Source organism: Apus apus, chromosome 17 (genome assembly GCF_020740795.1).
Source record: "Apus apus isolate bApuApu2 chromosome 17, bApuApu2.pri.cur, whole genome shotgun sequence".
Taxonomy (NCBI): Eukaryota; Metazoa; Chordata; class Aves; order Apodiformes; family Apodidae; genus Apus; species Apus apus.
The window spans coordinates 4667806-4691848 of record NC_067298.1 but is presented as its reverse complement, the minus strand read 5'-3'; the positions used below and the strand labels follow the sequence as shown (position 1 = coordinate 4691848).

The 24043-nt window shown below is 44.5% G+C and overlaps 1 protein-coding gene across 16 annotated transcripts in view; it reads right to left on the bottom strand.

Annotated features, from left to right (window-relative positions):
- Positions 1–10214: 10214 nt before the first annotated feature.
- Positions 10215–24043, bottom strand: part of TNRC6C (trinucleotide repeat containing adaptor 6C) — a 100884-nt gene continuing 87055 nt past the window's right edge. For 11 of the 16 annotated variants that reach the window (XM_051634516.1, XM_051634518.1, XM_051634525.1 and 8 more), the window contains 7 exons: positions 22847–23038; positions 22559–22702; positions 19735–19851; positions 17265–17459; positions 15853–15923; positions 14995–15134; positions 10215–13516 (listed from right to left, as the gene is read on the bottom strand). In XM_051634516.1, coding sequence (XP_051490476.1) covers positions 13156–13516; positions 14995–15134; positions 15853–15923; positions 17265–17459; positions 19735–19851; positions 22559–22702; positions 22847–23038 — 1220 coding nt within the window. In that variant the 3' untranslated portion in view covers positions 10215–13155. The remainder of the gene's footprint in view (positions 13517–14994; positions 15135–15852; positions 15924–17264; positions 17460–19734; positions 19852–22558; positions 22703–22846; positions 23039–24043) is intronic. The other 5 variants (XM_051634521.1, XM_051634526.1, XM_051634527.1 and 2 more) reach the window with 1 other exon arrangement.

Sequence of the window (24043 nt, the reverse complement as noted above, 5' to 3'; positions counted from 1 at the left end):
TCCCCAGCTCTCCAGCCTCCCCTGGAAGTGTCAGGACACTTGGTGTTCCAATTTTCCTGACAATTTAACCACTACAGTTTTTACCAAGCATGAGTAACTAAAAATAAACCAGCTTTTCTCACGTCCAAGTACAGAAAAGAACAACAGCCATTAGAAGGCAGCTGATCCAGTGACATAAAAACCATAAACACATTAAAAGGAGGTAATAAAGGGAGTGGGAGAGGAGCACAGAAGGGCAGTATTTGCTGTGCTTCAGCATGCACTGCCCTGCTTTACTCTCCCCTCACACAGCCCATCCCTGCTGTAACGAGCATTTAACCTGCTCAGCAGCCCCACAACCACAATAAATAAGGATATTAAAGCTTTAAAGTGGATTAATGTCATCCATCCTGCTCCAGATTCAATGGAACTGGGCAATCTGGGGTCCCCAGCTTTAAGAAGCCCAGCCCTACAATAGGTGCAGGATCACATCCAGTGATCCCAGCCCCTTCCCAAACCAGGCAAAGGAGGAGAAGGTGCCAGCAGGGAGAGCCCAACCTCCCCGTGGGGTCCCAAGCTGCCACATCCCCTGTGGGCCTTGGTGCAATGACAGTGACCTCCAGGCAGGTGAAAGCCTCCTCCAGGAGCCTGGTGCAGGATAAGGCTGGGGGCAGGAGTGGGGGGGCTGGCAGGCAGCTGGGGGGTGCAGGCAGGATTGCCATGGGCTGGGTTGTCCTCACTGCTCTCCTGCTTGCAGCCACATACCCTGGTGCTGCCACCACGACGCTCTGCCAAGCCATGTGGCTGCTCCTCACCCAGCGCCTCGGGAACACAGGGAGCAGGACTCAGGGCAGAGCCCTTTACTGGGGAAACCTGGGGTCCTGCCCAGGGGGACCGAAACAGGAGGGCAGTTCACTTTTGGCCGCTGATCCAAGGGGGTGGCCCCCTGCCCACCGCAGCCATGGGCACGCTGGGTGCAGCCCCAGGTGATGCTGCACCTTGTCCCTGCCCATCACCCAGGCCACCCTGTGCCCATCACCTCCCTGCCATGGCTGGATGGGGACAGGGCTGCAAACGGTGCAGCCTTCCCAACAGCCTTCCCCCCACACCCCGAATCACCCTGGGGAGAGGCTCCTCGTGCCCCACCACCCTCCCTGGGCAGCCCGGGTGGGCCAGGACCCCTGCTCCCCGCCAGCCCCCGCCCCAAGACCTGCAGGGTACAGCAGCACTGGTGCAGAGATGCTGCAGCTGCGACAGACGCAAGAGCCTGAGATGCAGAAGACGCGAAGGCTGAGATGGTGGAGACGGAAGAAGGTGCCAAGACCAAGACGCGGGAGCTGCAGCCCGAGGTGCGGGAGGTGCCAGGGTCCTCTCCACGTGCCCACCTCCCGCTGCCCCCGCAGCGCGGGGCTCCAGCAATGAGTGGAGCCATTGGAGGAGCTGACCCAGCAGCACAGGCCACACACCCAATGCCTGCCTGCCTTATACAGCCCTCCCACCCCCACCAGCTCCCGGCGGTACCAGCGGGCCGGGTCCCACCCCCACATGCCCCCCCCTCCCCGCTCCGGGGGGCTTTGCGGGTTTTGTGGGTCTTCGCAAGACTCACTAGAGATGCTGGTGCAGGCGCTGCTGAGCTGGGGTCACCTACGTTGGGGTTCGCAAGCTTGGGCCATGGGGGGACACAGCATGGGAGCTGGGCTTTGCCAGACCTTTGCCACGCGGGGAATCCAGCAGGACAGGAGCGCTGCAGAGGTGTTCTCCCGGTGGCTGAGGGCAGGATGCAGGGCAGGGGGCAGCAGCCTGGAGCCTCAGCCGTTGCGGGGCAGCTGTGATACCAAAAATGCAAATAAAGCAGCGTGCCAAGAGCCCCTTGGTGCCCGGCCCGGAGGAGAGAGCTTTGCCAGACCCAGTGTTGTCCTCAGGGCTGGTGTGAGCCCTGCCCCAGGGGCTGCCCGGGCACGTTGTTGAGCTGAGAGTCCAGCAATGGGACAGGGCAAGAAGTGACCCCACTGCACGTGTGCTGAGTGGGGCTAAAAATACGCAGGTTTGAGATGTGGGGGTGCAGCCTGTGTCCAGCCTCTGCTTTAGCAGAAAAATGCAGCTAAGGGCAGTCCCAGGGGAGCTGGGTCGTGCAGGAGAGGTAAAGCCCTCTGACTGGCTTGGTTCCTACCTGTGTCTCTGTACCATGTGGTGAGGTGAAGAACTAAACACCTGCAGCGCATTTTCTTTCAACAAGTGGCAGCAGGTGAAACGGCTTTTCCTCCCCAGCCCCCAGCACAGCTACTGAGCACAGAGTCCCTGCGGTGTGGGGGCTGAGCCCGGGCAGGTGAGCTTGGGTGCAGCTGGGACAGAGCAAGCCATGCACACGGGCTGGCTAGAGCTGTCCCTGCTCACCTGCTGCAGGCACACACCTAATGAGAGGAGCACGATTTGCCCTTCCTTCTGCTTCCCTTCCCAGGAGGAGAGGGCAGTTAGGGGAGCTGCTTTGTGCCAAGGTTTCAGGGGAAAGCCTGGGGAGGGCAGGATCCCTCCAAACATCCTTCCAGGTCTGCCCTGGCTCAGCTCTGCCCTGCAGTGCTTGGCTGAGGCTTTAACTGTGACCCTGGGCACTTGCAGCCTGTGGGTCAGGGGCACAGTGGAGGAAGGGGCTCTCACCTCCAGAGCAGCTGCTGGAAGCCCTCCAGCACACAGGAGATCCAGCGTGTAGAGGGGGGGATGCCAGTGACTGTGGCCTGAGGGCAATCAGGGCCTGCCAGGGGCTGGATTCTCCCTTAGCCAGAGGCTGCTGTAACATACCAGGGCACAGGATCCAGGGAAAAGCCTCTGTCCCCAGTGAGCCACACATGGGCATGAGACTGCTGTCCCCAAGATGGCATCCCAGGCAGCAGCACTTGCTCTTCCAAACCCATCTCTGGGAGGCTGGAGAGACACACACGGGGACACCCCCCCCCCTCCTGGCTGGTGCTGAGGCCTCTGGTGCTGCATTTCTACAGAGACATTGCAGAAAACTTCACCTGTCGACGGGCAGAACCAAGGGCTGCTCTTTTCATCCCCCAAACACCAGAAAGATCCTGAACATCTCATTGCAACTCTTCTCTTTCCCTTCCCTCTGCCTTCCCATTCCCCCCCCCCACAGCTGAACTTTTTCACTCCAGAGCAGACAACTAGCCCTGTCCCCATGCTCACCCACGTCACCCCCCCACTGGAGAAGAGCTCTGTGTGATCCCTCCAGTTCTGTTCCACATCATGTAACACATCCCATCGAATGGCTGCGAGATGCTGCCTCTTAATTTGTGTACACAAATAATCAGGGAGAATAAAGATGCTGCCTGGGAGAGCTGCACAGCAGCAGCAGCCTGGGGGGGTGAGGGGGCAGGTACTGGGGCTCCACTGCCAGACCCTGATGTGCCTAATTGGTGCTGGCTGCTGCAGTTTGCTCAGGTCTTGATTGATGTAAAGCTGGGGCACAAACACTTCAACCAAGGACACTGCATGAGAAAGCAAAACATTTTAAAACCAAAAGCAGCACTTACGGATGTAATTAGCCTTATTTGTCCTCAGGGCCTTGCACTGAGCCAAGCTCAGCTCTGAGGAAAACAAAGTCAATGTGCTCAGTGCTCTGGAAAGAGGGAACCTGCTGCCCTCGCATCACGAGCCCCATCAGGACCTGTTACATGAGCCCCATCATGAGCTTTAAGCTCATCAAGTCCAGCCTATGACCTAACACCACATCAGCCAGACCATGGCACTAAGTGCCACCTCCAGCCTTTCCTTGAACACCTCCAGGGACGGTGCCTCCACCACTTCCCTGGGCAGTCCATTCCCATGTCTGATCACCCTTCCCATGAGGAAATGCTTCCTAATATCCAACCTAAATGCCCCTGGTGCACCTTCAGGCCAGGCCCTCTTGTCTTGTTGCTGGTTGCCTGGAAAAAAAACCCAGCCCCCACCTGAGCACAACCTCCCTTCAGGTAGTTGAAGAGAGTGAGAAGGTCCCCCCTGAGTCTCCTCCAGGCTAAACAACCCCAGCTCCCTCAGTCTGTCCCTATAAGATTTTCCCTCTAGTCCCTTCACCAGCCTCATTCTCTCCTCTGGACCTGCTCCAGCACCTCAAGATCCTTCTTGAAGTGAGGAGCCCAGAACTGGGCACAGGACTGGAGGTGAAGCCAGTTTGGAGCATCCTGGTCCCTCACAACCACACCCAGCTCTCTTGGTTTGCACACTCTGCAACTGCCTTTTCCCAAATTTCCATCCGAAATTGCTTCCAAGCAAGGAATTATTTACAAACATACAGACAACTCCAGCCAGTGTTGGGAGGAAAGCCTCGCCTCACCCGGGAGGTACAGCCGCAGAATGGGTGGCAACGGGCTCCAGATGTGCCAGGGGAGGGTGCGGGACGGAGATTCCGCGCTGGGAGGGTGATTAAACTGCTGCCCAGGGAAGTGGCTGGATCCTCATCCCTGCAGGTGTTTAAAGGACAAGTCGATGCGGCACTGAGGGACGTGGTTTAAGGCCTGGATCCGGGAGAGGTCGCGGTTGGACTCGACGATCTCGAAGGTCTTTCCCAAACCAGAAGGACCCGCTGCTCCCGGGGCCGCCCCCGCGGGCCGTGCCGGGCGGCTCCCTGCTGCCGCCTGCTGGCGACACCGGGAAGTACAGCCGGTGGGAGCGGCGGGGGCGTTTTCCTCTTCCCGCCCCCCCGGGCAGGGTCTGAGAGGCGATTTACGGCGGCCCCCCAAGTTCTTCCCGAGATGGGAGGGGAAAGAGGGGACGAGCGTTGCTGCTGCTCCTCAGGGATGCCCAAATAACGCAGCTGGCGTTGACCCGAGCGGGTGGGCAAGGGCAGATCCTACCTGCTTGGATTGCTGGCCGGGGGGTGAGGACTGAGCTTCGTTCTGCATGAACCCCAAGTTTAGTCTCCAGTGGTTTGTGCTTGAAAGCAACACCAAGGGGTGTCCAAAGCCCCGTGCTGGAGTCACTGGGTGGTTTTGGCTGGTCCCAGGTGCTTGACTTCATGTTTTGCATCCCTGTTTCAGAAACCCCCAGGAGAAGGTGCATTTCAAGGATGCTGAAGCACCTGGGGCACCTGATTTCAATAATCAACTGATTATTGAAGTTGCTTCTAGCTACATGCCCATCCAGGCCACTGTGCAACCCAAAAGCCACTAAGAGGCAGCAAAAGCTTAAAAAGCAACTCGGGGACACGGCATCAAAACATGTAGTAACCATTTGATGAACAACAAATACAGGCTTTCAGACCGATGCAGCGAGTTGGGCACAGCTCCAGAACCACCATATGACATGTTTGCATAGTGATGCTACAAAGAAAACCCTCACTGAGCCAGAGCTATCAGGTTAAAACAAGTAGTTGGGGTGTTCTGTATGTTCTGTTTGGTTTTGTTTAGATTTGAAAGAAGCAACTCACCTGCAAGTCAACTAGATCCTTGTACTCCAGCCCCTGTGCCTGGGCTCTCTGTCCTGCTCCCCAGCTTTGCCTTTCCAGCCTTTGCTGCTGCACACTCAGACATGGTGGGAAGTGCAACTCTCCTCATCCTAATGGGTTTTTGGAAATCATAGAATCATAGATTCATAGAACCATTCAGGTTGGAAAAGCCCCTTGGGATTCCCGAGTCCAACCATCATCCCTGCTCTGCAAAGGTCTCCCCTAAACCACATCCACCAACACCACATCCAAACCACCCTTCAACACACCAGGGATGGTGACTCCACCACCTCCCTGGGCAGCCTGTGCCAGTCTCTAACCACTCTTGCTGTGAACATTTTTTTCCCTACTGTTCAGTCTAACCCTGCCCTAGTGCAGCTTCCCTCTTGTTCTGTCACTGATCACCTGTGAGAAGAGACCAGCACCAGCCTCTCTACAATGACCTTTCAGGTAGTTGTAGAGACTGATGAGGTCTCCCCTCAGCCTCCTCTTCCTCAGACTACACATTCCCAGCTCCTTCAAGCGTTCTTTATAAGACTGATTCTCCAGGCCCTTCCCCAGCTTCCTTGCCCTCCTCTGTCCTTGCTCCAGCACCTCGAGATCTCTCTTGAATTGAGGTGCCCAAAACTGGACACAACACTCCAGGTGTGGCCTCACCAGTGCTGAGGACAGGGGGACAATCACCTCTCTACTTCTGCTGGTCACACTATTTCTAATACAGGCCAGGATGCCATGGGCTTTCTTGGCCACCTGGGCACACTGCTGGCTCATATCATTAGAAACCCCAGGTCTTTTTCTGCCAGACACTTTCCAGCCCCTCTTCCCCAAGCCTGTAATGATGCAGCAATAAATGAACGGTAAGGTAAGCAGAGCTACTTGCCAGTTAATGTTCTTCCTATGATCAGACCTCTGAACGTGTGATCATCTCAGGGAACAGAGAGGTAAGGGCTGCTTCGCTATGGAGATTCATGCCTGTCCCTCTCACATAGTTCAGATGTGCTTGTGCTCAACCTTCCACTGAGCACAGGGATTCTATTTCTAAGTGTGTACACACACACACACACACACACACACACACACACACACACACTCTCTCTCTCTATATATATACTTCACCCTGGCAGAATTTGCAGTTCTTTACCTGCAGCATCATCAGTTCCTCTGCCTTTATCCAAAGTTTTTGGGAAGGAGACAGACATGTGCCCAGAACAGGCAGAACAAGTGGGTGCTACTTACACTCATAAAATAATGAAAAACTTGTTTGTTTGTTTTTTTTCCTGCTCCTGGGGGCTACAGACAGTAAAACATAATTGTAAGCCATGAATGCTGTAGCCAGAACAAGGCGACCTACTGCAAAACCAGAATCTGCTCCTTTCCAACACCATCAGTAACACAGATCTTGAGTCTGTGTCAGTACATTTTAGCAGTATAAATTAAGAATAAATTAAGTGAGGAAAGGATCCAGAAGATAAAATTACAAATTACAGAGGAATCTGCTACAGTGTTGAACATTATCAAGTGCAGTCCCCGGAACAAAATGAACATTTAAAACAATAACCTATTTAATTAACTCAGGACAGACCTAGGCAGCTAGCAGATGGGGGGGGGGGGAAGGAATTTCTCACCAAGAGTCAGCAGCCTCACAGCTAGTTCAAGGCAAGCCACCTTTACTAACAATAATATTTATTGAAAGCAAATCAATCTTCCAGCTTGTTGTGTTTGATAACATTTTAATCACCCTGAAATCATGACTGCACTGGGACCACGTTTTTTTTTTTCATCAGAGAAAATGTACAAGCAAACTCGTTTCCAATGCATCATCCGACAGTAAAAAACAAACACCGGGGGGTGGGGGGGGGGCACACACAGGACAAAGTGTCATATTAATTTCTAATGAAAACCTTTTCATTAGAGAGAAGAAAAACAGCGGGAGCGCGAGGGATTGAAAATGGTCAACTTGACTGTCTTTGCACAGGCTGGATGGGCCGTTGGAGGCTGGAGTCTGGCAACTTGCAGCAAGCAATAGTTAACCTGAGAGATTGGGTGTATCCGCTGGAGGAAGACACCTAGACCCCACTAGAACATGGGCATGTTTAGTAGTCCGTCCTCCCTCAGGAAAGCTACCATGTGGATGAGTGTTGGAGGTGCCTCTCCCAAATTCCAAGAGCACGGGTGCGTTACTGGAAGAGGCCCCTTGGGAACGAGGGGCAATGCGAGAGGACAGAGGTCGGGCTGCTCCCGGAGACGTTAAGGTGCCGCGGGTACGTTACCACCTTCGAAGCAACGCAAGGAGCTGGGTGGGACAGTCCAAGAAACCTGCAGGGAGCAGAGATCGTCCTGTGCGGTCCGTGGACGGGCCCATGGTCTCCTTCCAATTCCCACTAAAGAGAACATGGTGAACCACAGACATCTCCAGACATTTAGGGAGCTGCCGTTTACCTTGGGGCTCGGCGGGGCGGGCGGGGCATCCGGACAGTTCCCATCCAGAGTTCCTTTGAGCTCGATATCCCGTTTTTTCAGAACTTCCCTTCCCTGAAACTGGCTCGGCAGGACTTGAGCAGAGATTGTACATTCAGCATCAATACAGTGACACAGTTAGTACACCTGTCGTTTGTACAACGCGTGGACTCGAACAGACATTTAGCAGCAGTTCATATACAACGTTAGGAGAGGATCCTACAGGTCACCATGGCAAGCTTTGATCTGGTGTCATAGCTCCACACCTTAGCTGCCCATAACCCAAATCCTAAAGGGTTTTGTTTTTTCCATTCCATTCCCAGACTCTGCCAACTCCAATAATTCTTAACATATACAGATATCCATATACATTTATATTTTTTTTTAATTGAAATGCTCCTTCACATACACAATCATATATTGAATTATTAAGAACAAGAATATATTTTTGGAGCAGAACGGCAAAACGATCTGCTCTGCCAGTGCCACCCACAAACTAGACAAGTAACTAAGAAGAAGTTTGACAGTTTCAGACCACTTAGGAAAGAGAAATCCTCTTGGCCTAAAGACAGGGGAGCCATGCAGTGAAAGTGCTATGGAGGGTACAGTAAATGCAATATACAAAAAAACCCACAAATTGTTAAAACATGTTTTCTTGTAAAGATTCTGGAGCCGTAAGGAGAATCCTTATCAACAGGAACTATCTTTACAATTTCAGAAATATTGGATAGCATTAAAGCAGGAAAGAGTATGACACCAAAAATAAACAGAGCTAGGCAAACACTAAGAGAGATTTTGGCCAAAAGCTGTATTTCTTTTCATATACCAGGATGGATATTGAATTTTAACAGTGCATCTGATTTACAAAAAGCCACCTCTGCCAACCTTGTGGAAGACAAAAGCCCTCGTTAGCTAAAACATCTGACTCCATTAGGGACTTTGATGTCTAGGCAAACAAAGCTCAGGGATGCTGAAACTGAAAAGCCCTCCTTACTAAGGCAGAAAACTCCAATCAAAATAGAACTTAAACCAAAAGCAAGGAAGGCAAAGAGAAGGCAACTCTCTTTGAAAAGTTTCATTACAAACACCTGGAAGAGGAAAAAAAACAAACCAAACCAAAGAAACCAAACCAACAAACCAAGCAAAAAGAAAACCCAAACAAAAACCCCAGGAGGTGGGAGGGGAAGCAGCTCACAGCAAAAACCATCCCTGGCACTGGCTGTGCAACTTTGGAGTGGGCTTGATAACCAAATGAGCAGAACAAGCTGCAGCCTGGTTAGTGCAGCTATTGAGAGGGCAGAAGGTGCCTCCAAACCTAGATTATTTTTAACTCTATCATATCTGGCAACAAACTGCAAACTTCCAAGAGTTGCTGGAGTTTCCCTCACCCCATTAGTCTTTCTTATTAAAAGTACATGAAGTTTATGGCAGAGCTGATAATCCTGGTGACACCGAGGATGGGCAAGTCCCAGGGCAAGTTGTCCAGGGCTGTGAGCTGCTTCCTCAGCCCTGTTCTTCATGGTTGGTTTTTTCCTTCTCAAATGACTTCATGGAATGACTTTTACTGAACTAACCAACTCCTAACCACTGGGGCCACGCCTGCTATAAATCCCACTTGGTGTACAAATCACCCCAGTGTCACCAAGAGGTGAAGAACTGGTTTGGTGGAGGTTGGAAGAGAACACAGGCTCCTCTTCAGAACAAGGGAGATGGAACAAGTTTAGGTCCCTCCACAAACCTGCTGCGATTCACCTCCTGTGCCTGACGCTACCTGCTGGAAATACCTCCCTTGATTTCAAGACCTGAAAGGCCAAACATGAAAATATTTGGGTGGTTTTTACCTTATTATTTACAGGCTATTTCCTCATAAAACGTAATGGAACTGGCATTCTAGATCTAGAGGCATCCAGGTCCAGAAAATGGGAGGCTACGAGGTGATGGTAGAGCCGGAGAGGAGCTTCCAGCCTTGCAGTATCCAAAGGTTAACAATTCATCTACTCTATTACTAAAGCCATGAATAAATGAGAAATCCAGAATTATAAGCAAAAAAAACCACCAAAGTATGACTGCTTTTGATGCAGCACTTGTGGACGTGATATGCAAAGAGTTCATGCTACAAGCTCATGAGGATGTCATCACCAACCAGCACAGACTCCATGTGTGTGACTGTGCTCACAGGAGTCACTTGCCTGGCTATATACACTTCATTCTCATTCATATTGAAAGAGTTCAACTACTTCCATGAAAAGTCCCTTTAAAGAGATTTTAACAATATATTTTTTTTTTTGTCATATCCCCTGCATAAAAGAAAAATACACTTTATTTGAACAGCCAAGAAAAAACTGCAATTTATTAAGTTTCAAAGAATCTTCGTACTCTTGAAAGCAACTTTCGGTGCATGTTCTTTTAACAATCACATTCTATGAGGAGAATAAACATTAAAAGCCACAATTGTTGGTTTTTTTTTTTTAATCTCAGAGTTACAGACATCTTTAAATCCAAAAGGAAAGGCAAAAAAAAAAAAGCCCCAAAACGAACGAACAACAAAAAAAAATCCCACCCTCCCAAAAACCCTTAAACAGAGATTTTCATTCTCAATTTTTAAAATATCAGGAGTTTTTCTACAACTCAATGCTAAACTTCAGCATGGAAAATTGTATGTAAACACGCACATACACACATACATATTTTATATAAGTGTGTGTGTGTATATATATATATAAAATATATATGTAGGAGGCGTGTAATGGCAATGAGATGCAATTACTCTGAGGAAAGGTTATTCAGCTAAATACACTACTAAAACTTGAGAGAAAAAAACAAACAAGTCTTGAACCCAGTTTGTGCATAGTTCATGATCCTCTATAAAACCAGCTTTTGTTAATTTGCAATCTTGCAGGACCCTTTAAATCTGATAAAACCATTAAAAAGCTAATCTTCAAAAGAAAAAAAAACAACAACAAAATAAAATAATAATAATGTAATGCACAAGTTTCCTGATCCAAGCAGGCAGGGAGCACAATGTTCATATAATTTTTAAAACATACTTGAAGTGTATGTTATTCCATTGTCTTTCTTCCTTTCAAAACAATCAAAAACATTGATTTTTTTTCTTTTTTTTTTTAAACATAAAGCAATTTTTTTTTAATATATAAAGCACTCTTCAAACATCTATTTCTTTTGAGTCCATTATTTGGTAAATATGTAACTGCTACACATTAGATTAGGTATTTTCTTCTTTCTTACTGTCTTTTTTTTTGTGTGGTTTTTTTTTTTTTTTCCATTTTATTTTTGTTTTTTAATAATATCTTCAGTGCTAGGAGTTGGGTTTTAAAAATACATGAAATGGTGTGGAGTTGCTCCTCGGGAAACCCGGCTTTCCTGAGACATCTTCCACCATGTGCAAGATAGTGATCACAAAAGTTTTTTCGCCACTTCGACGAAGAGGAGGAAAAAAAAAACCAACAACAACAACAACAAACGACAACCAAAAAAAAAAAAATCAAAGTTTACACACAGCAATGGCCAAAGAAAAGAATCATAACAACACTGTTCAATCCCAGAGCTCTGAAGTAGCATATCTTCATTCTGAAAATAAGTTTTCTTTACGATGGAAGTCTCTCTCTTTTTTTTTTTTAATGTTTTTTTTTTTCTCTTTAGGTTTTTTTTTTCTTTTTTAATTCCTTTTTTTTTTATTTTAAAGTTTGAAGGAGGAAAACAAACACAAAAAAAAAAAGGAAAAAAAAAAAGGTCTGTAAACAGGTGGGAGCCTCAACTCCTGGCTCCTCCAAAAGCAGTCAAAACCTATGTCCAAGTGCTTGTTTCTGTTCCTGCTTGCAAGGGAACTATCCACTCTTTACAATTATCTATGGCCACAGTTCAACAAGAGTATTTTTGTTTTCAACTTGATATTCCAAATGGAAAAATGGTGCAATACTCCGGTCATCATTTTCTTGCATTAGTCCACAATAAAAAGCTGCTAAAGGTAGATATACATATTATTCTCCAGAGATACACACTGTAATTTTTTTAAATGCAATTAAAGAGTCCTTGAGTAAACATTTACACGTGAATTGTCGCCGGCCCCTTCGATCAGTTTCTTGTTTTGTTTGTTTTTCTTTGTAACGTGATAGGATTAGCTACAAGAAGGGCTGCGGACACTCAGTGCAAAGTTAGAAGCTAATAACAATTCAACATTTGACCAATGAGCAAACAAAAAAGCATATACTGAAGGAAAAAAGAAAAACATCACACTTGTAGTTACACCACCCACGGGCGCTCACTCACACTCACACACTCACACAGCTGTTCCAACAAAAACATATAGTCTGAACTTCAAAAACAAAAATCTTAGAGCCTGTTTTTTTGTGTACTGATGCCAACCTGGAAGTGTAATAATTAGACTTAGAAAGTGTTCACATTTTGTTATTGGCCTGCTGGATTCAAGTATTTGCATGTTGATATGTTTTCTTTTTTTTGTTTGTTTTGTTTTTTCTTTTTTTTTAAAACTTTTTTTTGTATATATATATATTTATATTATTTTTTTTTGGGATTAAAAAAATGACATGAAAAAAGTAATGAAACAAGGGTAATGTGCATAGGCAGATCCATGGGAGTAGTGGACACAGAGATACCCCAGCCCTGCCCTCCCCTCTCCCCCCCCAGCTCGACCTGTACAGTCAAGAGTCACTTTTCTGATTTGTTAACTTTTCTGTACCAATGGTAAATATCACACTTCACCCTTTCTGATTATTGGGTCCGCCTCTGGTAATGTGCATAATAGTCACAGGCTCATTTTAAATAGGCTTTCATTTCCCCCTTTCCCCCCCTCCCTCCCACCCTCCCCACCCAGTTGATAAAATAACCCTTTCCAGCCCAAATTCTGAAAAGTGCCCTTCATGATAGACCTATTTCTAAGCAGCTTTTATACTTGGTTTTGAAAAATCACCATACAAACATAAAAAGACAACATAAAAACAAAAAGCCATGAAAAAAAAAAACAACAAACACAAACAACCAAACAAACATCAAAACCTGTCATTAGCATGTGACACTGACCCAAAGTAGCCCATACTGTTTCATCAACAGTTCACAAGGACTTCTGCAGTTTCATATTCGATATTGGACAGAGGTACTAAAAAAAAGGGCTGCCAGTCTGATCTGTTAAAGCTGGATTCTTCATCAAGCCCGGGACTGGAAAGGGTTACAATATTTTTATTTTTTATTTTCCTTTAGTGCTGATGATTGTTATTTTCCATTTTCATTTCTCTTGTTTCCTAGATGGACTCCCCGCTGAGAAGATCACCTGGAAGAAGAGTATTCAAAGGGGTCGGGCTCCCGATAACTCTGCCATCGTCAGTGCTGGGGGGTCCCCAAAGGCTGCTGGAGTACTGAGGGACCCCCCCCCAGAGCAGGTCGCTGCTCCCCTTGCCCCCCAGGCAGGGGGTGTTCCAGTGCCCGGCGTCGCTGCGCACCAAGGCGTGGGAGCTGCTGGAGGAGCCCAGGCGGCTCGGGTTGGTTCCGGCGTTGGACTGCCAGCTGGAGGTGGGCGGCAGGGCCTGGCCTTGTGCTAAGAAACGGTTCACTTCTTCCTCCCCAGCAAACTCGGCCAGGATGGTAGTGTTTCCCAGGACACACCTGGGGACAGACACAACAGGAGGAGGGAGATGAAACAGGAGCTGCAAAGGGAGCTTTCCGAACATCACATCTTCAGGATTTCTACCTTCCGCAAGCGCGTCGGGGAAGGGCCACAAACGCAGGCTGGGAAACCTGTGCATTCCTCATACCAATTTCAACTGATTTGCCACATTTGAGCAACATCTACATAGCAAAAAACCCCCCACATAGCCAGAGATGGAGAGTGTGAGCAAGCTACTCCCATCTCAAACCCAACAGGAGCTGAGGGCATTGGCTCTGTGATGTATTTTCCAGCGATCAACTCCATGTAAACATTAATCTGTGGAACAGACAGTGGCTGGTGTCTCTGGGAACTCTAATACTGTCCTCTTGGCTTCCACAAATCCCATCGTATTTTACCCTTGTCAGCTTGCCAGGAAACCAAACACATACATAGCTCAGCCCTTCTCATTCAGAAAGGTCTGTCCTGTCCCTGCCAGCAGTGTAATTATAGTTGTGCCTCAACCTATCTAAAAAAACCCACTGAAATGGAGGCCTGCCCAATATGATAATGTAAGGCTGTTGCCATATACATATTTAAAATAAGCACTTATCTCCAAATTCACATAATGATTTTCCCTTTGGCATTATTGCTTTTATCTGCACTTATGTATCTAAGACGGGTCAGTTCTTCATTTCATTTTTTCTGAATGCTGCTTCTTAAGAGTTGATTAAAGAATGGTCAACAGTTAAATAAGCAACATGCTCATTAATATAATCATTATTAATAGAATTTCTGTTAATCAGGTTCATAATGGGAAAGCAGCTGCAAGTGTACATATGGAATAACCATTGCTCCTAAATCTTTATGGGGAGGTTATCAGGCCACTAGTGCAGCCAGCTCCAAATGGTGTTTCCACTAGGACCAGTATTTTTCATCCTATTCATGCTTTAACCTGTTGGTAAAGAAAATCACTTTGCAACTCTAAGCACCCACGTGTTCTCTTGAAACATCAATCTCTATGTTCTTAATCCTCCCTCCTGTCACTGATATTATCAGTTAAATTCTCCAGCTCTTGTGTAATATGCCAATTAATCCCATGGATTTGAAAAACACATTTTGTTGTCATACATTTCTTTCAAAACTCCTTTAAAAAAGGGTGACCACCACCAACACATGATTTATCATCCTTTTGTCATTTCTGTTGCCTTCTCATGCTCCCTCTGAGCTGCCTTTGCAATTCTAATCACCTCTTACAAATTCTCTGCAGGTGATAAAAGCTTAATGAACACTTTATTAATGGTGAATATCTATGATCAAGTTTTGTAATGACCTCTTGTTCACTAGGATACCAAACCCCCAGTTACTTCTCTCTCTGTTTTACAAAACAGGCTTCAACTAGTGATCTGTTCTGAGTCTTAGCAAATAAACACCTAAGAAAATAGTTTCTGAGCTACAACTGGCTATATAACAAAGGAAAGAGAAAGCAGGAACATACATATGCAGAGACTTCTGGGCCTTGGCTGCTTCTTCCTTGGAACTGTATCGGACCACAGCATTCCCTTGCGTCAGGTTCAAGTGGAATGTTATTAGAGGGCCATGTTGCAAACACAGTGTCCTCAGTGTGGAGCCATCAATCTGGTAAGAGGAAGGTTGGGAAAGGTTACCTGTATTCTTGTGAGTTTACTTTAAATGCTTGTTAACTGAAGTTTTACAAGCTAAAAAATAAGTACAGGTGAAAGAAAAAACATTTTTCTTCCATAAGAAGAATATTTTAATTACAGACTTGTGGCTTTGTTGAGAGAGACAGTGTCTTTTTAAGGCTTCCCTACAGTCCAGTGCACATTTCCCAGTGTAGGTGATACAAATGGTATTTCTCATTAGAAGTCCACTGAAGTCTAGAAATACGTCAAAGGAAAAACACGTTCATAAATACAACTCAGTTTTCCCCAAGATGAATTTGGATGTCTTCATTCAAGGCTTTGTGGCTTAAGTTCTTCCTTGTGAATGACACTACATGGAGGATGTGACAGACTTAGGGGGAGAACCAAAAAAAAAACCAAGCCCATAGGAAAAGCAGATTTTACATCTCTGTATCTGCTTTAAAGCATCCCCCTCCTCCAAACTTATATAAATGGTGCACAATGAATGACTAATTACAGCCTTGAATGCTTATACTTGATTTGACAGCACTTTGAAAACTTCATGAATTCCCTGCAGAAGACAGACACTGGTAATAAATGCAGAATAATTTCCCTTCAAATGAATGCAATGACCATGGTTCACCCATGTTCTTCTCATCATCCCTCAAATCTGGTCAGTCTCTTCACAACTAGTTATGTACCATTCCATTTACCTGGGGCGTGAGGTTTCGAAGAACCAGCCAGCTGCTTGTTCTCCCTGAGCTGTCAGTACTCCATGCAGAACCTACAACACCAATGTCACCACAAAACATGGTATCAGGGTGTGGAGAGCACAGTACAAGAAGAAAACTTATCTGCAATCAACAACAGGCTAAGCATTACTGCTACTGAAAACAAATCCTACAGCAGTTTCCTCACATCTTGATTTATTGTCTCCTTTGGAATGAAAACCTGCTTTTGTTACATTTAAAAGATCTGTGCCATTTTTCATGTTCCCACAGGAACTATTAGAAAACGAGTGGATGTGAGCATGACACTGCAACAAACTATCTTCAGGTCACATTAGAATTAATCTGGAAGACACATTTTAAAAGCAATTCAGATATCCAAGCTCAGATTGCTGCTTGCTATTAAAAGATGTTTATAGCCCTGCAGCATTCTGCTATTTGCCAGTGATAGATTAATGTATATGACTTATTCAAAACAGGTAATTCTGCACTGACAATGTTCTGATTTAAGATGCAAGGACATAAGCAACAAAACCTGCTTTTCCAGCTCCAGCCTAAGAAAATTGTACAAGCTTGGTATTTATGAGTGGCACTTGAGAAACCAGAGCTTCTGTGGTCATGTCTGTAACCACACTCAAGCTCCAGAGAGATTCCTGGCACCACCAATATCTGCCCTCCAGGTGGGGTTTTGGTGAAGAAAACATAAAATAAATGGCAAAAAGGGATGAACATTTAATTCCCAATACAGTGAAAGCAGATTAATAAAACAGTCAGCTTTAGAAAATAAGAGTAATACTTTGAAGGTGACAACACCTCAGAAACAAACATGGCATACCCACTTACATAGCCAGATCCATGGTTTCTAATATTTGTATTAAGAAAAACAATGTAATCAAAAAAAAAAACAACAAAACAATCAGCCTGCATGAAAAAATTAAAAGACATTTCCTGAGGACCCTGCAATGCCATCAAGTCCTAAATGCTTCTCAACCATGCTCCAAAAATGTGTTCTGTATTAAATTCCATGAGCTGATCTTGAAGTCTTGTAGGCAGTCATAAATCATCCCACAGAACAAGAAGCATGTTTGAAAGATATTTTTAGTAATCAAGGAAATGGAAAAAAAAAAAAAATCAAAGTTGAGGTGAAACTATTTGGCAATTGCTCTGTAAAATCAGGAATATGACCAAGTGAAAGATGACAGCTTCATTTTTACAATTTTACCTAGAACAGACATGAGCTTCATCCCCAAAACAGACACATTCAACCTGTACTAAGCCTCAAGTTTCTGGAGCCTAGTAACAGAGCTATTTGGTGTCCCTGCTGTTGTAACACAGAATAAAAGCAATCAATTATAAAAAGGCACTGTGGTGTTACAAAATAGAGAAGCCAAGAGTACCAGAGGAGTAAGAGCTGGTCCAACCCAGGGGACTGGCACCCCACGTAGATGATGGCTTGGTGTTTGTTAAGCCTGGAGGTGGTCTTGTAGGAGCAGTAGTGTTTCTGGGTACCTTCCATAGTTCATGGGATAGAGAGGCTTGTGTATGAGAGATTGGGCCAGAGGACCACGTAGACTTGATGTCTGACAATTTACCTGCAATAGAAAAAAAAACCCACAATAAATTTGTGTGGTTTTAGTTAGCAACAACTCTTAAACCAAGTAGGATGGGGAATCATCAAGCTTCTGCATTGACTATATTCTTCCAGCCTTTCAGGAGATGGAAGAGTAGCATTCTTAATCATTCAGTGACATAAATCCTGTTTTCTTTGAACACACTTTCACTAGTATTTACATTTTCAAAGAACTTTGTATTTAATGAACCACCCAACACCTGCTACATATACAGTTTCCTTTTTCAAATCTCCTAGTTTTTTGCTTTCTTGTAAAAGACAATACATGAAAAAAGATCAGAAAATTGAATTAAGTATTTGAAATCTAATTTCATAAAAATTATAATGAAATACTTCAAGATTGTCTCTCTTAAAAATAATTTAACCACTTGATCTTACACAACTCATTTTATCTGATATGAAGTACCGAGTATATATCCTTCTGCTCTTGTGATATTAAAATTCCAAAGATCAAAGACCAACAAAAACTGTATTTCTGAACATTCAAAGTAACAAATACTCCTTTTCCATGTCTTTGAGAAAAATGAAGTTTTCAGAAGGCACGATCATATCACAATCTGTTACTCTCTGTAACTTCTTACTGTTCAGTCTGTTGTACCTATCCTACCCTACTACTGTTCCTACCAAATCAATTTTTTTATAAAAGAATAGAAAAAACCAAGAATAACAAATGCATTTAGCAGTCAGACTGGCAGACAAAACTGATTCAAATTACAGATACCAAATCAAATTTTTTATTCACCGTTAGACTTAAGACACCCTTGCTTTTCTTCCTTGTATCAACACATGTTGTGAAGAGTTCAATTTTCTGGTCCTAGCACAGTGTTTACCACTGAAATGGTCACATCCCTGCATCTGCTCCCAGAACAAATAATACTGTGATTGTGCTGCCTTAATGCTTTAATGTTGATACTTGGTCTGACAAAGTCCAAGATGCAAAAATCCTGTGAATCTTTTTAAAACCAGATTTGAACTGGCAGACCAAGCTCATATTGAATCAGTGCTTTCCATCAGGCAGCCACTAAAGTTCTTCATTAGTCCCTACAGCCAAATTTACCAGTCACCAAATCACAGTTACACACACACTCCCCACGTTGCCTCTATTTATCACTAAACTCAATGATTTTATACTCAATCATAACAATTGAAGTGAAAAGGCAATCACTCTCCCACCTTCTTGCAAACTGTAGCAACAAAAAAAAATTTAACAATGTTGATGAAGACACTAACAAGGGTAAAATGGCAGGAGGACAGGGAGAAAGTCTGAGTTTTGGAACTCAGAGCAGCTCAGCCTGGGGTGTAGCACACGATACATGCACATTCCCACAGATTAGATGTTGCTATGTCACTACTCATGAGGTTAACAAAGAGATTAGATGACACTGCAACCAAATAAAAAGCAAACAAAGCAGAAATGCATGGCAGATAAAAGAAAAGCAAGCCACTCCTTTTCCCTTCATTGGAGTTAAAACATTCCAAACAAACCCTTTTCATTTTTCATTCTGCAGTATGAACTGGAGGTTGCACCTTGCTTTATTCAAAAAAGTGGAAGGTTTTTATTGATTAGATATGAAAATATTACCACAATCCATACAACAGCCCCAAATCATTTTTATAATGGGACAAACTGGATATTTAGATACCCAGCTAGCAAAGTTTCCATGATGTGCAGAAAAAAATGCTCCAGAGTGTATAACTCATTAAAAAGAATAGGATAACTGTTCAGACCATCTACAAGCTCAGCATCAGGCTTGGGATTGACTATTAAAAGACATCTAAGAGCCCCAACCCCTCCAGAGCCATGCAAAGTACCTCCTTGAGGTATTGCCAAACTTCTTCCTGAGCTGAAGACAGTTCACTTTTAACAGTGAGTTTATTAACAAAAACCATCAGCTCTTACTAGATGCGTCTTGTAGGGGCATTTCTACTGAGGTCCTAGGCATTATTCCTCCTCCAAGTTGCAATGGAAATAGCCATGAATAGACTAGGATGCCAACTCAAGAGTGACAGCACGTGGCACCAAGTGGAATAAACACATTTTTCCTTAGCACAACTCCAGGCATACCATCCAACGCTCCCCGCTGAAGAGCTACCAGGAGAGCTGCCAACCTAGCACAGGACTTAAAAACATACAAATCTGTCCCTCGTAGCCCTCCTGCACTAACTGGGACAGCACTTCCCAGGGCCTTTTCTCAGGATGCAGAAGGGTGGGGAAGTAGAAAGGCCAGATTTCCTACCTGCAATGCTAGGTGCGGATGCAATGCTGCTGAAAGAGCTACTGTAGCCGGAGGCACTAAGCGGCCAGGCACTCGATGAAGGCAGCGTGGCATTCTGAGATGATGTTGGGGATGACCCTGCAGAACCAGCAGAGAAGCAACTAAGAAAGATGAGCATAATGATGTTTGGTGTGACAAGAGCAAATCTAGTCCGTGCAAATACAAACCATGCAAGGCATTTTTCTTTCATCGGCCTGGTCTCTCAAGTCTAGGAATGAAATGTTACAGAAAGCATGATACAGTGAAACAGAAGGCTTTGATAGGGAAGAAAAGAAAGCTGGCACAGTAGCAAATGTACTAGCACCTGTGCAGAAGATAAATTCTGCATTTCCATTAAGAGATGTGACTTTCTTAAAAAAATCAAGTGTTAAACTGTTTAGTCTCAAGGAACAGGCTTCATTGATAAAGGTGCTCTGCCAGCTGACTTAAGCAATGGCAACTGTAGATGAGCATAGATGTGTATGATAAACTAACCTCTTAACCATGGCTGATTTGTCCTAAATTACTCAAGGTAAGCACTTCTACATCCTAATGCCCACAAACATCTTCAGATTTTTGCACACTTTCAGTAAGGCAAGGGTATATTTTAGCAATCTCTTCTCCAACTGATAACATTAAATGAAATAGCCTGAAACCATCTTGGTAAATCATTTACAATCTGAGGAGCTATCTAAGCATACATACAATTTTCTTACTGGCAGCAAATGAAAGAAACTGAACAGAAAATAAAAGATCTTCATTATAAAGACCAGAAGAGCTGGAAGTATTCTCTCCAGCCACCAACAAAATTAAGTGTGTATTCTAGGTGACTTATCATTGCTGACATACTGAGATGGGCTGTGATATTGAAACATCTTTAACTGACTAACAAGAACAGGTGAGTTCTTTGGAAAAGAGTGCTGCACTGAAGGAGGAGGCAAAAGGCCACTCTCATCCCTCATAGCCCAATAAAAAACAGGCTTCATGTTCAGCTGGAACAGCAACCAATACACTTCACCTCATTCAGACTTCCTTGTGCTGCAAAGGACACCAATGCAGACACGAGTCTCAAGAAAAATAACTATGTCAAGGCCTTCTCTGTAAAGAATTTATTCCCCAGGCAGGCCTACAGAGCTGAAACTGTTCCTAATTCTGCCAAGACTTTCAAGCTCATAGTAGCTGACACTGCAAAGCTTCATTAGCAAACAGGGTGAGAAAAAAGATCAGTCCAAAAGCTTAGGTTTTGTCTGTTTCTAAGTGTTCAGTGCAAGGACAGGGTAAGCCACAGTCTAGGCCTCTAAATGGAGATCAGCTCTGTTAACACAATCCATGTGCTTCAAGCTGCAGTGTTCACAGACTGTCTCTTCCTGGCAGCATGTTGTGAAAGCCCTGATCTCATATGGGGAGCTACTGACAATAACAGATGATTTTACCTAGGAGCAAACACCTCGGTTAATGAGCATAAAGAAACTGATTCTGCAACTACATTTTTAATTAGAATTTTTATTATTAACTAGCAAAAAAGCTAAGGAGGAAAGGCAGCATATGTGGACCCCAACAGTCACTGATTTTCATAAGTTTTTGGCTTTTGAAGGCCCGTTTGCTTCTGCAGAGATCATCTGTACTAACCCTCTGTCATTGTTTCCTCATTCCACAGATTATACACTAGCACCTTACAGGTGCAGGTAGCTCTGCAGGGCTAGGCTTTTGGCCTAAGGGAGCATCTCTTGGGTGCATACCTGAACTGTGACTGGATTAAGTCTTATACTTTGCTTTTCATAACCTCAAACCACCCAGGTTGCCTGCCCCTTGAGGTGCACTTGGGTCATGAAAAATCAATTCACCATTACTCACATACACAAATACTTCATGGTTCAACCAAAATGAAGATTGTTTTCTGGTAAGAGACAACAGGAATCATTCCAGGCAAGGAAAATCCCTGCTTCCCTTCCCTCACGTTTCACATCCCTTCAACTGAACTAACAAGCTGGAAACCCATTTCAAGGACACTTGTGATTCACAAATTACTAGAACAAAATCCCAATTTTTAATTCTGACAGGTCCTTCTTGACAAGCTGATTACACTATTCCTGTGCATATCAGAATGCTCAATTGAGTGCAGATAACTTGCCTATTTGGGCACACTGATCACAGCTAAACCAAGGCACCTCCCCCTTGATCTACTTTCAGTACATGTAGCTAACAAGTAGCATATTCCCAATGGTTTATTGTTTTGGAGAATACCCTTTTAATTCTGGAGCAAGCACTGCCAAGACAAAAGGAATGGAAATGGCACTGGGAAATACTAGTGTACTAAACAACTCCCTGTTTTTTTTCTTTTCTTTGATGGTTTTAGGGATAAACCAGCTCTAATTTATTTTGCTGATTGGTCTTCTAACAAAGCTACAATTAATTAACCTGGCAGAAGCCTGCTGCCTCAGCAACAACTGCAGAACTTTTGTATTGTGTCTTCTGAGCCTTTCACAAAGTGTATGTAAGAGATTGGCCACCATGGAGAGTGAAATCTTGTTCAAAACAAAGCATTACAGGTTACAAAAACTTCCAGTGACCACAGAAGTGTATAGGATGTCTCTCAGCTTTTTCCAATATAAAAAATATTTACATTTCCCATGGAAAACATATTTAAATCAACTATTTCTGGATTTGCAGGGAAAGTTCAGAGAAGAAGCAGTATTAGATAAGGATTCCATGCAAAAAAACAGACTACATCCACAACATACGAAGTCAACTTTTTTGGAAAGAAGAAGAAAGTACCCACAGATGTGAAAGCAATTTGTGTGTTTACCTCCACTCTTGAGAAGATAGCGATTAACATCCTGTATCGTGGTGTTTATGGTAGGCCCAGTTGGAACACTTCCAGGAGTAACATCAGGGTCATTTTCAGGATCAATATTCTGCAGTCCTTTCCACGGCACTCCTGGATGAAACTCTGTTTCAAATACAGTAAAAAGAAGAGCAGCTCAAGTTATAAATCTCCTCAAAGTTCCTGTGTAAACGTGAGGATTCGATAAATTAAACCAACGTTACGTTTTAAGGACATCAGTTTAGCTCAAAATGCTTTGTATTTTGATACCTGGTGGCCAGTTGATGCTGGAGCCATTGGAAATCTTATCACTCTCAGATTTGGCACGTGACCAGCTGTGAGGAACAGCTACAGGTGGGCTGGCAGGAGACTCACTGTTCTGAATCAGATCATACCGGCCGTAGGAGTCATCAATGGAGGACTTTCCTGGAGGACCAATACTTAAACCTCCAGGTATAGCACCTGTAATGGAAAGGCTTTGGTTAGGAGTGGGACTCATTCTGGGTATGGAATTTCGTCAGTCCCTGTATACTGATGTACTCTTTTTTTTTCTTCTGTAAAGATAAAAAATAAAATTAACACCATGATTAAGCCTTATCAACACCATGAGCAAGACTTAACAGCCTCTGAAGCCTATGAGGAAGTGGATCTGGTACAGTCTAGATACATTACATTACTGCCACAAAGAGACTAAGTAATTCAAATTATTACACTGATGGTAAAGAGGAATTTTCTGAGATAGAATACTATGGAATATCACTGCAGGCAAGTCCTCTTCCCATCCTTCTCTAGGTATTCATTGCTGATGGGTTGGATGGATGATTTGAAATGGCCATTCTCATGTTTCTACAAACTTATCAAACAACAATTTGGCATAAACAGTGCAGCTACTTGCAGAATAAAAAACTATTGTAAAAGAAATAATTAATGCTGGTCATAATAAAATCCAGGATACAACAAAGTTAACAGAGCACCATGTTATAACAGAAAAACTTGGTACAGGAAATAAAGGAATAAATGACTCAGGATACTGGAGGCGTGTGGGATAAAGGTGTTCAAAGAGATTAGCAATCACTTCTGGCAAAATTTGAAGTTTGTGCTCCTGATTCCCAGGGTGGGTAACAATGTAATCCATCATGCCCTTGTACAGGACTGGCTGGGAAAGGTTGATGATACTGGAAGAATTGTGGGAGAAAGCCAACGTAAAGTTTTTTTGGATTGAAGGTATGCAGATCTGGAGTAAGGGGAAGCTTGTGGGGCTTGTTTTACCAACACTAATGGCTTGTTTTACTTCAATTCCATGTTCTGAGCAACAACATTCAGCAAACGAAAAAAAAACATTCCTACACTGCATGTAGGAAGTGACAGCTGCAAGAACTTCAATGCACTGCTGAATGGGACTGCAGAAATCATCTTAAAAATACCACAGTCTCAAAAGGTGCTCTGTACCGACCATTCCTGAGCACT